This window comes from Apiospora kogelbergensis (genome assembly GCF_038363985.1).
Source record: "Apiospora kogelbergensis strain CBS 113332 chromosome Unknown utg000015l_segment0_segment0, whole genome shotgun sequence".
Lineage (NCBI taxonomy): Eukaryota > Fungi > Ascomycota > Sordariomycetes > Amphisphaeriales > Apiosporaceae > Apiospora > Apiospora kogelbergensis.
The window spans coordinates 229,489-241,730 of record NW_027117432.1 but is presented as its reverse complement, the minus strand read 5'-3'; the positions used below and the strand labels follow the sequence as shown (position 1 = coordinate 241,730).

At 50.2% G+C, this 12,242-nt stretch overlaps 3 protein-coding genes across 3 annotated transcripts; all 3 read right to left on the bottom strand.

Annotated features, from left to right (window-relative positions):
- Window positions 1–638: 638 nt before the first annotated feature.
- On the bottom strand, window positions 639–2,682 carry PG998_014830 (uncharacterized protein; the record flags this gene model as incomplete). The annotated part of the gene is made up of 4 exons (XM_066881646.1): window positions 639–835; window positions 1,661–1,723; window positions 2,028–2,124; window positions 2,176–2,682. The coding sequence occupies 4 exons, from the start codon at window positions 2,680–2,682 to the stop codon at window positions 639–641; spliced, it is 864 nt and encodes a 287-aa protein (XP_066723367.1).
- A 3,396-nt stretch (window positions 2,683–6,078) lies between these two features.
- Window positions 6,079–6,841, bottom strand: PG998_014829 (uncharacterized protein; the record flags this gene model as incomplete). Its single annotated transcript, XM_066881645.1, has 2 exons — window positions 6,688–6,841; window positions 6,079–6,627 (listed from the first exon to the last, which is right to left on the bottom strand). Exons 1-2 carry the CDS (start codon window positions 6,790–6,792, stop codon window positions 6,079–6,081), a joined length of 654 nt encoding a protein of 217 aa, XP_066723366.1. The 5' UTR covers window positions 6,793–6,841.
- A 2,139-nt stretch (window positions 6,842–8,980) lies between these two features.
- On the bottom strand, window positions 8,981–10,733 carry PG998_014828 (uncharacterized protein; the record flags this gene model as incomplete). The annotated part of the gene is made up of 3 exons (XM_066881644.1): window positions 8,981–9,009; window positions 9,086–10,439; window positions 10,485–10,733. The coding sequence occupies 3 exons, from the start codon at window positions 10,731–10,733 to the stop codon at window positions 8,981–8,983; spliced, it is 1,632 nt and encodes a 543-aa protein (XP_066723365.1).
- Between the last annotated feature and the right edge of the window lie 1,509 nt (window positions 10,734–12,242).

Below are 12,242 nucleotides of genomic sequence, written 5' to 3'. Positions count from 1 at the left end.
CACTGCCAGCTGCGGCATTACGGGCTGGTGATTTGGCTCTGTTGAACCAATTTCCCCTCATACTCCATTTCACGCCAATCCTTTTTGCTGATTACCGAATTCTGGTCTTACGCATTCACAGCGCTGCTGGATTCATGTGTTTGAGCCACATATTATTACACATTATATCATTTATCGCGGGGCGAGGTGATTTCAACTTCAACGAACACCTATATGCATATTCTGTAAGACCCACCTCTATTTTCTTTCGGTAAATACTGAATCTAGCATAGGCTGCTGTCTCAGCATGTTTCGTAGTCCTGCTTTCTTTACCTTCGCTGCGTAGGGTAGCTTACGAGCTTTTCCTCTGGATCCATCGGCTTTTGGCGACTGTCTTTATTGTCGGGGTTTGTTTCCATCTGCTCAACTCGGGAAAGTTGCGATTCAGATATTTCGTTGCCTATCTAGGGCTACTGACTGCTTCGGTGCTGGTTCGCCTTTCCATGGCTGTGTACCGGAACGTGAAATGGGGCGAGCCATGCACCCGCGCTATCATTAGTGATGCTCACGGATTCGTTCATATAACCCTCAGTCTGCCACGGCCGTGCGAGATTGATGCTGGTCAATACGTGCTTCTTTGTGTTCCCCGCGTGAGCCTTCTATCCTTCGCTCAGTCGCATCCATTTGTCGTAGCCTCGTGGGCTGAGGTCGGCCAAAACTCGATAGAACTCATCATCCAGCCACGACGTGGTTTCACTGGAAAGCTTCTGCGCCACTGCAGGCGCCAAGGCGGCCAGAGCGTACAAAGGCGAGCATTTATCACCGGTCCTCATGGCACCAACGTTGCAGTCAATGACTATAGAACTGTTCTCCTGGTTGCAAGTGGCCCTGGCGTCATTGCCATGCTACCGTACCTGAGAAAAGTCATCCACGGCTACTACTACAGGAAAGGATGTACTCGACGAGTTCACCTCATATGGATGATCCAACAAATAGGTACGCTCAGTTCGCTTGTGCGAAATCGCAGCACTGACTTTCCCAAGAGCTGGTAGCAGCAGCACAACCTTTCCTGAACGAGTTTCTGGACGACGACACCCTCGGGGAAAGTTACGTGAGTTTTGCCAGAACGCCTGGCTAAGGTCCAAAGACTAATTGGTAGATCCTATCCATATCGATATACCACGAGAATGGGATGATGGAGGTGCCTTGGGGTCACCGCGCTACTCTTTTCCGAGGGTCGCCAGATTTCGAACATCTCCTCAGGCAAGAGTTTGAGGGGCATTTTACCCAAGTCAGGGAAGGAAACAATCTTACACGATCCGAGAGGGTCCTGTCAGAATTCAAACAAGAAACGGGAAATGTGCTTATTTTAGGTAAGGATAACAATACGCTCATGCGTCTGATAGCTGATTTTGGGATAGTTTCGGGCATCCGAAAGCTCAGAGATGATTTAAGACATGCCACCAGGCCGTATGTCGAACATGGTATCAGGATACAAGAGTTAGAATATCAACCAGAGTGAACCATCATGGGGAGCTATGACGCCGTGGGATGTGGGCAACTGTCGGGTCTACTTTAAGGACAACTAGATATAAAGCAGTAGAAGGCACGTTGGTCTTCTGCTAAATTGAGCATTCTAAACTGGACAACTTGCTATCTGGTAATTGTATGGCACACTGACTTGCGCTAGACGAATGAGATCTTTCAATGTTTCCTTCGGGCGTTGTCTGGCGAGGAATTGTTGCTACATCAGTTAGTTTTTGTAGATAGAATTTCGATGAACGCTATTACCTGCAGTAACTCCGTACTGGATTTCGCATCTTTCAAAGCTAAATAAAAGCCACTCGCCTCACAGTTCACTGACCAACGTGCATTGCTGGCATGGTGAGATTGGCTGGTTGTGGTCTTATACATCAGTCTGCTCGTGATAGTTCTGACCAATTGCGCATTTCGCAAGGTTCCTTCAGATACCGATATTCCCTGGGTAGGTTTATGAAGTCCTACGCGAAGTTAGGTACACGTCAACAACTTAGAAGATCTTAGCTTACCGATCTTCAAGTCTCCGGCATTGCTCAACAGAACCAAACTGCAATCAAGATTTATGAAAAAATGCTGCCGTTCCAGGAATGAAAGCCCGCCCAGGACCTGCCATCAGTCAGTTAAGCCCACTTAGACACACCAAACAAGGATCTGTACCATGCTTAGAATCACACTCAGTTGGTCAACATCAGGATACGCCGGACATCGAATTATACCTTCCAGAGTAACTGCCGTTTCTTCCAGTACAATGTAAAGGATCTCACCCACAGAGAAAGCTTCTTGGGCCTCGGCTAGGCTTTTGTGGCGAAGGTTCCGATACCAGTGAAGCACTTCAACTATTCGAGAAGCTGGAAACTCCTGGATATGGGCGCTAGTAAATGGCGGCTGCTTTCTAACCCCATATGTGATGAGACCACCGAGCTCCATTTTGAATGACATCTTGTAGTGGTGCAGTGGGGATTCGTATTTCAAGATCAGAGATTCGTCTTGCTTTTTAGGTGTAGCGATTTTTACAGCTCGTAAGCGACGGCTCGGGCGAACCTTTCGCTTAATAACCCTTGCATTTTTGCCAGTGCCTTGCGGCGCTTTCGAAAGACCAAGTTCTTGTGGTGTCAAATCCGTAATTTGAGTATGGCGCTTGCACGAATCATCCAGGGGTTCCATGGCAGCAGTGAACAAGCCGTAATATTGGTGTGCGTGATTTAGTCCTCTCACACAGTATTTATGACATCAACAATTCTGGCACTCGTCCTGATGCACGACGCAGAAGGGTTAGAGGCCACAGAAAACGGACGTTTCTTCGTGCCCCAGCCCAAAGATCTGTATTTAAGCAGAACAATAGCAACTAGGTAGCGCCGGGTATCTGTACAGCGCGTAACGGTCGTTTTTGGAGTACAACCGATGTTGCGACAGAATTTGGCCATTGTTTGCTGTGCCGATACTCCGCATTCCCTCATTGGCAAGAACCCTTAATTAAAATCCGGACACTGGACCTGGATTTGACAGTAATACAGACACACACAGACAAATTATTAACGCCCGGGCGGCGAAGCCAAAGGGCAACTGACGCTAACCTACGGTACATTTTTGAGTTGCTTCCTTGTCAATTAAAGCCCTGCGTGCCCCGTTTTAGCTGGTCACCATTACCATCAGCACGTTCCTGTTCGGGATCCCGTGTTGGTACTGTAGTGTTTCCGGACAGGCCAGCTTGAAGGCCCTTCTTCAAGTGTCCAGCATCCTATCCTCGGCAGCTGAAGCGGCGCATGCAGTCTGAGGCACGGCCAATAGCACAGTACTGTACAGTAACTCAATACAGTAGTAGCAGCTTCAGGTCGTTCGATATGGGTATTGGAGAAAGAAAGTCAGCCATGACGAGCTCGAGCTGGGCGAGCGTCGTCAGGGGAGCTGCTGATCTGGTTCCAGAACCCTTGTTGGCAAGATGGATCTCTGGCCCAGATTCTCCTCGGTGTGTCTTGAGGAGAAGTCCTTGCGCAGTTCAGGAGGAGTGTGCAGTTGGTCCTAAAATGACGCGAGCTTGCGAACCGGCTCTACGCTAATAACGGTGGGTTCTAGACCTGGCCCGCTGGTTGTCATTGCTACTCTTCCGACTCTGCACTCCAGTAGGCCAACAAGTCTGCAGGCTGTGAGCGCACGAGGATCTTCGAGCTCTCGGCGGATTCAGTGAAAGGAAAATACCCTGCTGGATGATTGGCTCTGAGGCCACCAGCGATCTAGTCAGAACGGTACAAGCGGAGCGGGGGCAACCTCAGGCTTTGGTCCTGTGCACCAGAACAGGTATGGGCTGCATCACAAGCTGTCCATTCCGTCTCTCAATGCCACTTTTCACAGTAAGGGTCAACATTATTCAGGCTGGGAACAGCCTGTGAGACTCTTCGAGCTTAAGCAGCAAAAAGGCAGTACCATATAATATTACTGGATAATTCTGGTTTCATTGCGAATAGATCAAAAATAGTATAATTGGAGATTACGAACAAGGCCTCTTTTGTCATGGTTCTGAATCATCGCAACTCCTAGTGCTCTCGTTTGCCGCGCCTTAGCCAGTTGCATGCCAATCCTGAACTGGGCTGCTAGCTTGAAATGATTCCATTGAAAGATACCATCATATCGTTTCAAGTCCTGTCCTAGGCGTGGTCTGCTTCTATTGAAGTCTACCTTACGACAGCAAGCATGAAAAACAAGTATTACCTAACTTGACTCAATTGCGCACAGAGTAACAAGCCACCTTACCACGGCCAACAACAGCAAAGGAATCGAGACGAGGGCATCATTCGGTTGGATATCCGCACGCCACAATAGGGTTCGTAACAACTGGACCGAGCCCTCGCATCATTAATACATCATTCCTTAGGCTAGGCCGGCCACAGACGAGAGGTAGCAGGTCATGGCACCCAACGCTCCGACAGAGGCTCGGCATTTTGATGTTTCGGCAGCACGCGGTGCCACCGAGATAGTATGTATGCTTTCCAGGCATCGGGTTACTTCAAAGCTAACGGCTATTCTGCCAGATTGGTCCAGACAATGGTCATAGAGAAGAGCACGGTGATGTACCTGATTTAGGTCCACTCATCCCTCCCACCGATTCAACCTCCGCGGCGCTGAGTTAGATCATGATGAAGACGAAAATGAAGGGTATACGCAGCATGTATCAAGTGTTGGCTTTAGACACCACTCAGTCTACTGGTCTCTAGGCAGGCAAGGCCCCCGCGTTCCAGAACATGCTAGGCCAGACAGCAGCGGGTATGCCATAAGAAGGTCACCGGAACTATTGGGCGCCATCAACGGGGTAGGTGTGATCCGTCGGAACGGTCCCCAGCCCATCCTTGGAGGGACCGGAGAGGGTGTAGCAGATCCGCAAGTCTGCACAGCCAGATTTCAGTCGGGACACTCTGGGGCGAGAAGCTTCACCATAATCAGTGGCAGCTGTCGGACATACCGACCTGGTGCCAATGCTGGCCTGCCAGATCATCCTTCTCAATCGTACGATACCTCTTCACGCTGCAATCCTGGATCTTAGGGTTACTTTGGTGTCTCACATCAACCTGTGCTGATAGAATCCACAGGGCCTTTGGAGATATATTCAGGCACGCGCCGTCTGTTCCCCCGGTCCCCAACCTTCCAATCACATGCTTGGGTACCCAAGAAGGACTTGACGAGCTGGGCTTCCCGGGTGGTATTAGCAGTCCAGGCAATGTTGGAATGGAGCTCTCTGCTATTCTACACCATCTGCTTTTGACAGTGCACAACCCGAATGCTGTCCATGGTGATGCAGTCCACTCCCTGGAGGCCTTGGATCGTATTATCACAAGTCTTATGGAGGATTATCCCCAGTCGAACGCTGCGCCTCCTGCGTCCCACGAGACGATATCCAGGATACCCAGGAAAAAACGGGAGGAGGGGATGATGGGACCTGAAGCCAAAGGGGAGTGAGGGGGAACAGGCAGGCCAGTCTCAGAGAAACGAGGCAGCATCGGGTTCGGAGGCAGGGCGATCTTGGACACCGCGTTCAAGTGCGAGACGACATAGGCCGAACTTGCGTCAAAGCCAGTGGGACCTACTGAAGTCCCTAGGCGACTTGCTTCGGATTGCCCGGGGCAGTTCTGATGAACGAGGTGGTTCGCAATGGCATAGCTTTATCTTTTCGTCTATGGACCTGCCTTTGCCACGGCCCTCAAGAGCCAGAGACCCTTCGCTTCCAAGTCGCTCGGCTTCCGGACCCCTAAGGGCTCCATTCGCTAACAGAGATAGTGGTGGTCCTCTGTACTGGATCAGAAACACGTTTGGTAGGAGCAATCGTTCCTGAATGTGAGACCGGCCGGCGGCGGACCGGACATACACGTTCATTGTACAAGTTTATACCGGATACATAAAGGCTAGCCGTTTTAGCCGCCGAAAAAGGAAGAAGGATAGGAAACGCATCAGCCGTGGGGGTCGTGAAGATACTCGTGACAATTACCATGCATTTAGTTAACTTAGATTTTACTAGTCATTGAAGCGTACATGAACGGGCGCTAACAACAAGCAAGTCCCAAGCCACATTGATTAGTGGACGCAGCAGTAGCGGCAAAGGATGCTTCGAAATTGATGCCAAACACGCTGATCCTGGTCGTCCGCGAAGGGGTCATCAACCTCTTTGGCACCTCTTTGCTGCTCTGCGAGAGCCACCGTACGCCCCCGCCGAAGTATTCTCACGGTATCGTAAAATGCCGCCTCGACGTTCATACCGTACTTTGCCGAAGTCTCGACAAATCCGCAGCCCAGCTCGCGCGCAAGAGCATGGCCCTCTTGAGTCGATACCACTCGCTCCGATTCGACATCACATTTGTTCCCAATAAGCAGTATGGGCCCGAGGTGATTTGGATTTAGTGATTCCTTCGTCTGTCGAATATTCGCGTAGAGATCTCGTACGTTTGAGAAAGACGATCTGGAAGTAATGCTATATACCAGAAAGAAGCTTTGACCGTGTTGTATCCATTGGTCACGCAGTACGGAATAGTCTTTTTGGCCAGCAGTGTCTAGGATTTGGACTGCACATGCCCGTCCATCGACAACGACTTGTTTTTGGTATGAATCTTCGATAGTGGGGTCATACTGTAGGACAGCAAAGTATTGATTAGTATGAGATGCAGGGGGAATTTAGGAGCAACTTACCGATGGGACAAAGTGGTGTATGTAGAACTGGATTACAAGTGCGGTTTTCCCGACACCTTCTTCTCCTAATAACACCAACCTATGGAGTGGTACTGCGGAAGACATCGCGAAACCGTAGCTTAGCTAACGACGAGAGTTGGCACCGACGAAATTGCTGCGAATCACGGTATAGATAGGAAAACATACGCGCATCGGTCCTGACGTGTGCCATTGTTGGTCATCGTCCACTTGCAGATTGATATGCATCCGTCCACCGAGTCTAAAATCCCAACGGTTCCCCTTGTACCATTTCCGACGTAGAGAGCCGATTCATACGGAGCCAGAATCATCCAGCATGACTTTATTTCTGCAGCATCTATCCAGAGCTCAAAGATTCGCACGTGCCTTGTCGGTCCCGGCTTCCGCCGCTTCTCGACGAGGAAGTGCTTCTTCTAGCCGGTAAATCATCAAGTTTAACTTCTGCATCCTGGGCGAGGGGAGCAATTTGTTGAAAAAGTTCTGGTTCGCGCGACCATAAAGCCTGGAATCCCCTGCCATCCGTTTGTACTGTTTCCGACCTAGAATCTCTTTCCGCTGCATCCCTCCAGAGCTCGAATATTTTCACGCTCTGTTTCTGGTCCTGGCCCCGTCGACCTCCACTGTACGGATGCAGAGCTAGAAGAGTAGCTATGGCGACTAGCGCGACCGGTAGCCTCCAGAACGCCCCAACAAGCGCGCAGAGCCGATTTGCGACCCCGCGCCATTAGGGCCAGCTCCCCAACTCTCTCTGTACCGCACAAGACTTCGTCTCAGAAGGCTCTGAAGAGAAGCTGGCCAAGAATCTTTCTTGCCAAAATGGATTCCATCACCAGATCAGCAACTGACCTGACAAGGACCTCTTCACTCGACTCGAGCTCATACCATTCATGTTTCATCTCGCCATCGAAGCTATTGTAGCTTAATCAACACCCTCAGGGAGACGCTCCGAAAAGTGTCAAGCAAATTACGCGAGTCGTTTAAATGGCTAAACCTCCGTCATGGCCCATAGCAAGAGGCAAGAGACAAGGCTCGCAAGGGCGGCTGATTGCTGCCGATCAACACAGAGGGCGCGGCGAGTTCTGCGATGTCTTCAGCGCGCTTGCGTGCTGAAACCCGACGCACGAGCGAATGGAAACGGCGATGCACATCCCGCGCGGGCAACAGGTGCCGGACCCTGAACAGAATTGTTATGCCCAGTCTGAGTTACATACGTTCCGTCGAGTTTCCCAACTCCATTGCCGACAGTCACTGTTCCGTCAATCAGTCGCCTGCCACGCGAGACCGAGCCACGGCCAAGCAACACGATCGCGTCACCAAGCCAAAGTCGTCCATTTCGAACCCAGCCGAACGCCAACGATGCCAATGCCGTTGAGGACGTAGATGGCGACACGGAGAACGAGTACGATACCGGTCTAGAGTATATTGCAGCAGCTCTCACTAGATCCAAGGCAGCTGCCTCCACCACAAACGCCGCAAGGTGAGTACAGCTTCTCGACTAGTGACCACGTTGCGCTAATCATAAAGCAGGCGCCCGAGCTCCCCGACAGAGAGTGGAGCGGCAGCCCGCCCGCACCGAGCCCAGCTCTACGACGAACGCTACGCCGACCGCTGTGACGAATGCAGGTGCTTCGTCAGCACCCACAAGATACCCGACTACAGCGCGATGGATGCATCGCTGCAGAGCGCTGTCTGTCAGAACAGCCGGGTGGCAGCTTAAAGGCCCTTTGCGACGAGGCGGATTGCTGGAAGACCTTTGGGCACGTCTCAGCGGTATCCATTTCGGTTGAAGACGGAGGCACATGTTGATACGTGAAAAACCACAAGCGCTAGCTCTACTGGTATGTAGATCGCTTCTGGTGGACCATGTTTAAGGAACTGCATTAGACTCTGGCATATCAGAGGCGCATCAGCCAGGCAAGGCTGCAGCATCGAATATGTGTGGCGTCCAAGCTACTACTCTGAGAGCTCTTCTTTAGCACAACCTTTGTTGCGTCGCGTGCGTGCTGATATGCGAAGTGCTCAATGGTAGGTTAAAGGCATCCTTAAATGACATTAGATATTGAGAGCCTCCTGGAGAGTTGGGCTGGCAGACGCATTGGCCTGAGAATGTATTTCTGCAACGTATGCCACAATTCGTTTAGTGAATCAGCAACTGAGCAGATTTGGTTCGCATTCTTTTATTCGGCTGGAGTTCCCGTCTAATTCTCGTCACTACATAACAGCTCCGAGACCGCCCTCCTCAGCTCATCGTCAATCCTTACATTATGAATATCCATTAACAGTACGACGTTCCTGCCACTCGACCTGGCCGCATTGTAGCACTCAGTCGCCAATATCGGTACTAGTAAGATTGAATATGGGAGCGCGCCAGACTCTATACAAGTCTTTGCTGTTTTTCCAACCTCGGATTGAGCGTTCGGCCCTAAAGGGACTTGAGATGCGACCCTCCACTGTGACTCGTAGTATGTTAGAAAGAGGACATGACGCCTGGCAAGGCCCAAGATCTCTCCTTTTGAAATGCGTTCCTCTCTGTATGAGATCTCTTGTTGCACCTCAGGAACCGGTACTTCTTGTGCTGATGGTGGATCGCCTGTCATATCTGGTAATCCGGGCGTTAAAGTTGCCGACCTCGTGGGACTTATGGGCCGGATCAAGTCCATTGCTCCCTCAGACAAAGCCATGCTGTCCCAATCAGACCCCTCCTCGACGCTGGGATATAGTTCACCTCTGTCCGTGACCCAAAACGCGCGGAAAACGCATCTGCGTACGAAAAATGAAGTAATTTCACCATTATGACTCATGTACTGAGCCGGGGCCTCTCCATACATGTTTTCGAGGTAAAGTAGTTTCCGATCAATCATGTGATGTTCCAGCTTTGGATATCCACATCGACGCTTAAAAGTCGTGGTCGTTGGGCATGGCAATCTTGAGGCAGACTGCCGCCTCTGGTGTGACATAGTTGTAGCCTCTAGGATTTCGTCCGACTCCTTCAAGACGGAATTGATAAAATCCCAGCATCTATTACGATCCGGCTTTAGCACCTCAACCATAACAGCTCGCAGTCTCTGTGCGCCATTCGACTTTAGAATTAGTGCTTCAATCTTCTTGTTCCTAACACCTAGACGGTGTGCCAATTCCGCGAACCTCAATAAGGTACCTTCTTTGGCTTTCTCACGGCCGGCTTTTGCCAGGAGGCCCTGCTTCTTCTGCAATGGCAGAGGCAGTCGTGAGTAGTCTCTCATGCAACAGAGCCAAAGCTGTTTTTCCACGAAACCAAACTGTTGCTCAGGCGGATATTCTTTCAAAGCGAAAATGCCTTGTCCTGTCTCGATCTCACACTGCCAAGGTCTTCCACTAGGCTGCGGAAAATTAGCGCTTAGGGAAGCTTTGATGGGAAGACACTGTTTGGGCTCTTCGATGATGGAGCGCATGCTCTCTGCGCAGGACTCCAAGTATTTCAGGTCTTCGAACAGAGTGAAAAAAGATGGAATCAGATAATCGATCTCAAGTAGGTCGCCCCAGATGCTTCCCCGTTCGCGAACGTCAAATTTGGAAAAGGCTTCCCCAGACTCCATCTCATATCGCAACAAGTCTGCATCAGCCTTTGAGTATTTTGGGCACCTGAGCTGCAGCTTGCGAACGGTCGCTGTGTCGACTTTTTGCAGCTTGGTGGCATCGTGATGCAGAATCCGTGACCATGTATGGTAGATGTGATCGAGATAATTATTAATCTCCTAGACAGCTGTTAGAAATGATTCGTAATTCTTGGCGACACTTACCTCCGGGCATTTCGAAAACAACGTTAGCAATTTATGTAGAGTGCTCAATCTCATGTCTATCCAAAGCCCGGTTATGATGAGGAGTCGGTCGAACTTTTCCCTCAAAGATTCGAAACGCTCGACCTGGCAAAATTTTGTCAAATACTTGCGCTTATGCGGTGATAATTTTGACATCCAGAGAATTTCAAGGTCGGCATTTGCGTCCATCTGAAATCGTCTGATATTCCGATAAAAGTCCCCATCGTTCATTGTGTTCCAAGGTGTGCTGTCCATGATCACTAACGTCAATGTAGAACGAGACAAAATGTATGGGTCTACTTTGAATTATATACGCATTCGTTGATTAGGGCTGTATTGCTTCTGTTAGTTGCTCCTAGGATATGTTAGTTGCTCCTAGGACTGTATGTTAGTTGCTCCTAGGGTGGTAGTTGCTCCTAGGACTTTAGTTGTTCCTAGGATATGTTAGTTGCTCCTAGGGTGGTAGTTGCTCCTAGGACTGTATGTTAGTTGCTCCTAGGACTGTAGTTGCTCCTAGGATATGTTAGTTGCTCCTAGGGTGGTAGTTGCTCCTAGGACTGTAGTTGCTCCTAGGATATGTTAGTTGCTCCTAGGGTGGTAGTTGCTCCTAGGACTGTAGTTGCTCCTAGGGTATGGTAGTTTTGCTCCTAGGACTGTATATGTTAGTTGCTCCTAGGATATGTTAGTTGCTCCTAGGACTGTTATTGCTCCTAGGATACTGTAGTCTATGATGCGGTAGTCCTAGCACGGACAGTAGTAGCGCTAGTGCTCCGGTTTCTATACGAGAAATAGTGCGTGAGGATCTTCAAGCTTTCGATAGATGCAGCAAAAAGAGAATATGCTGCTGGATGATTCAAGCTCTTGGATAGGTAGCCTTCTACGTCGGAATGGTACAAGTGGAGCGGTGGGAACATCAGGCTCCTGCGCACCAGAACAGGTATGGGACATCACAAGCTGTCCGTCAGGCGTTCATTCCCGTCTCAGTGCCACTTGAGCGACGATTCCGGTTCTGCACCACAGTAAGGGCCAACAGAATTAAGGTCCGCAAACAGCCCGTGAGCCTCTTCGAGCTGATGCAGCAAAAAGAGAGTACATTATGCCACTGAATCGTCGTACGCTGATAAGAGTACAATTGGATACTACGGTCGGACCAGAATGGTTGTTTCGGCTTTGCGGCGCCCGCTCGCTAGCTTTGCTCATTGGGAGCCAATACAGCCTAGAGAGCAAAATGCAGGAGCAAAGCTCCTCGTATAATGCATCCCTAGGACGAACAGGTCAAGGCAGAAATCCCCGCGAGACGTTTCGATTGTGAACGCGCAAGGTACTGTAACCTCCTATGTCCACTTTACACGCTATAGCTACCGCCATACTGCACATATGACCCATGCGACTGGTATATAACATTTGCCGTCTTCTTCCGCCGTAGGTTATGACCGGCGCAATTCCTGATCTTGTGTCTGCATTCCTCCGACGACACGCAATACGCCGCCTCCAATATGTATGTCATCCGTATGTATCCACCTGCCAATTAGAGACTCTCGATTAGGAAGTACTGATCCATCACTTACATTTCTAGCAGAGGCGAAGTTCTGGACGAAACAGAACTGGCAACATGCGTGTGAGGGCCAAATTGACAGCATCTAACTCAGCAGACGTGGCTTTGGCCTACGCGTGAGCAAGCGGCTCATCTGCGGCTGCCGTCAATTCTGGACTCTACGTGTGGGAAGTACCACGTGTTCT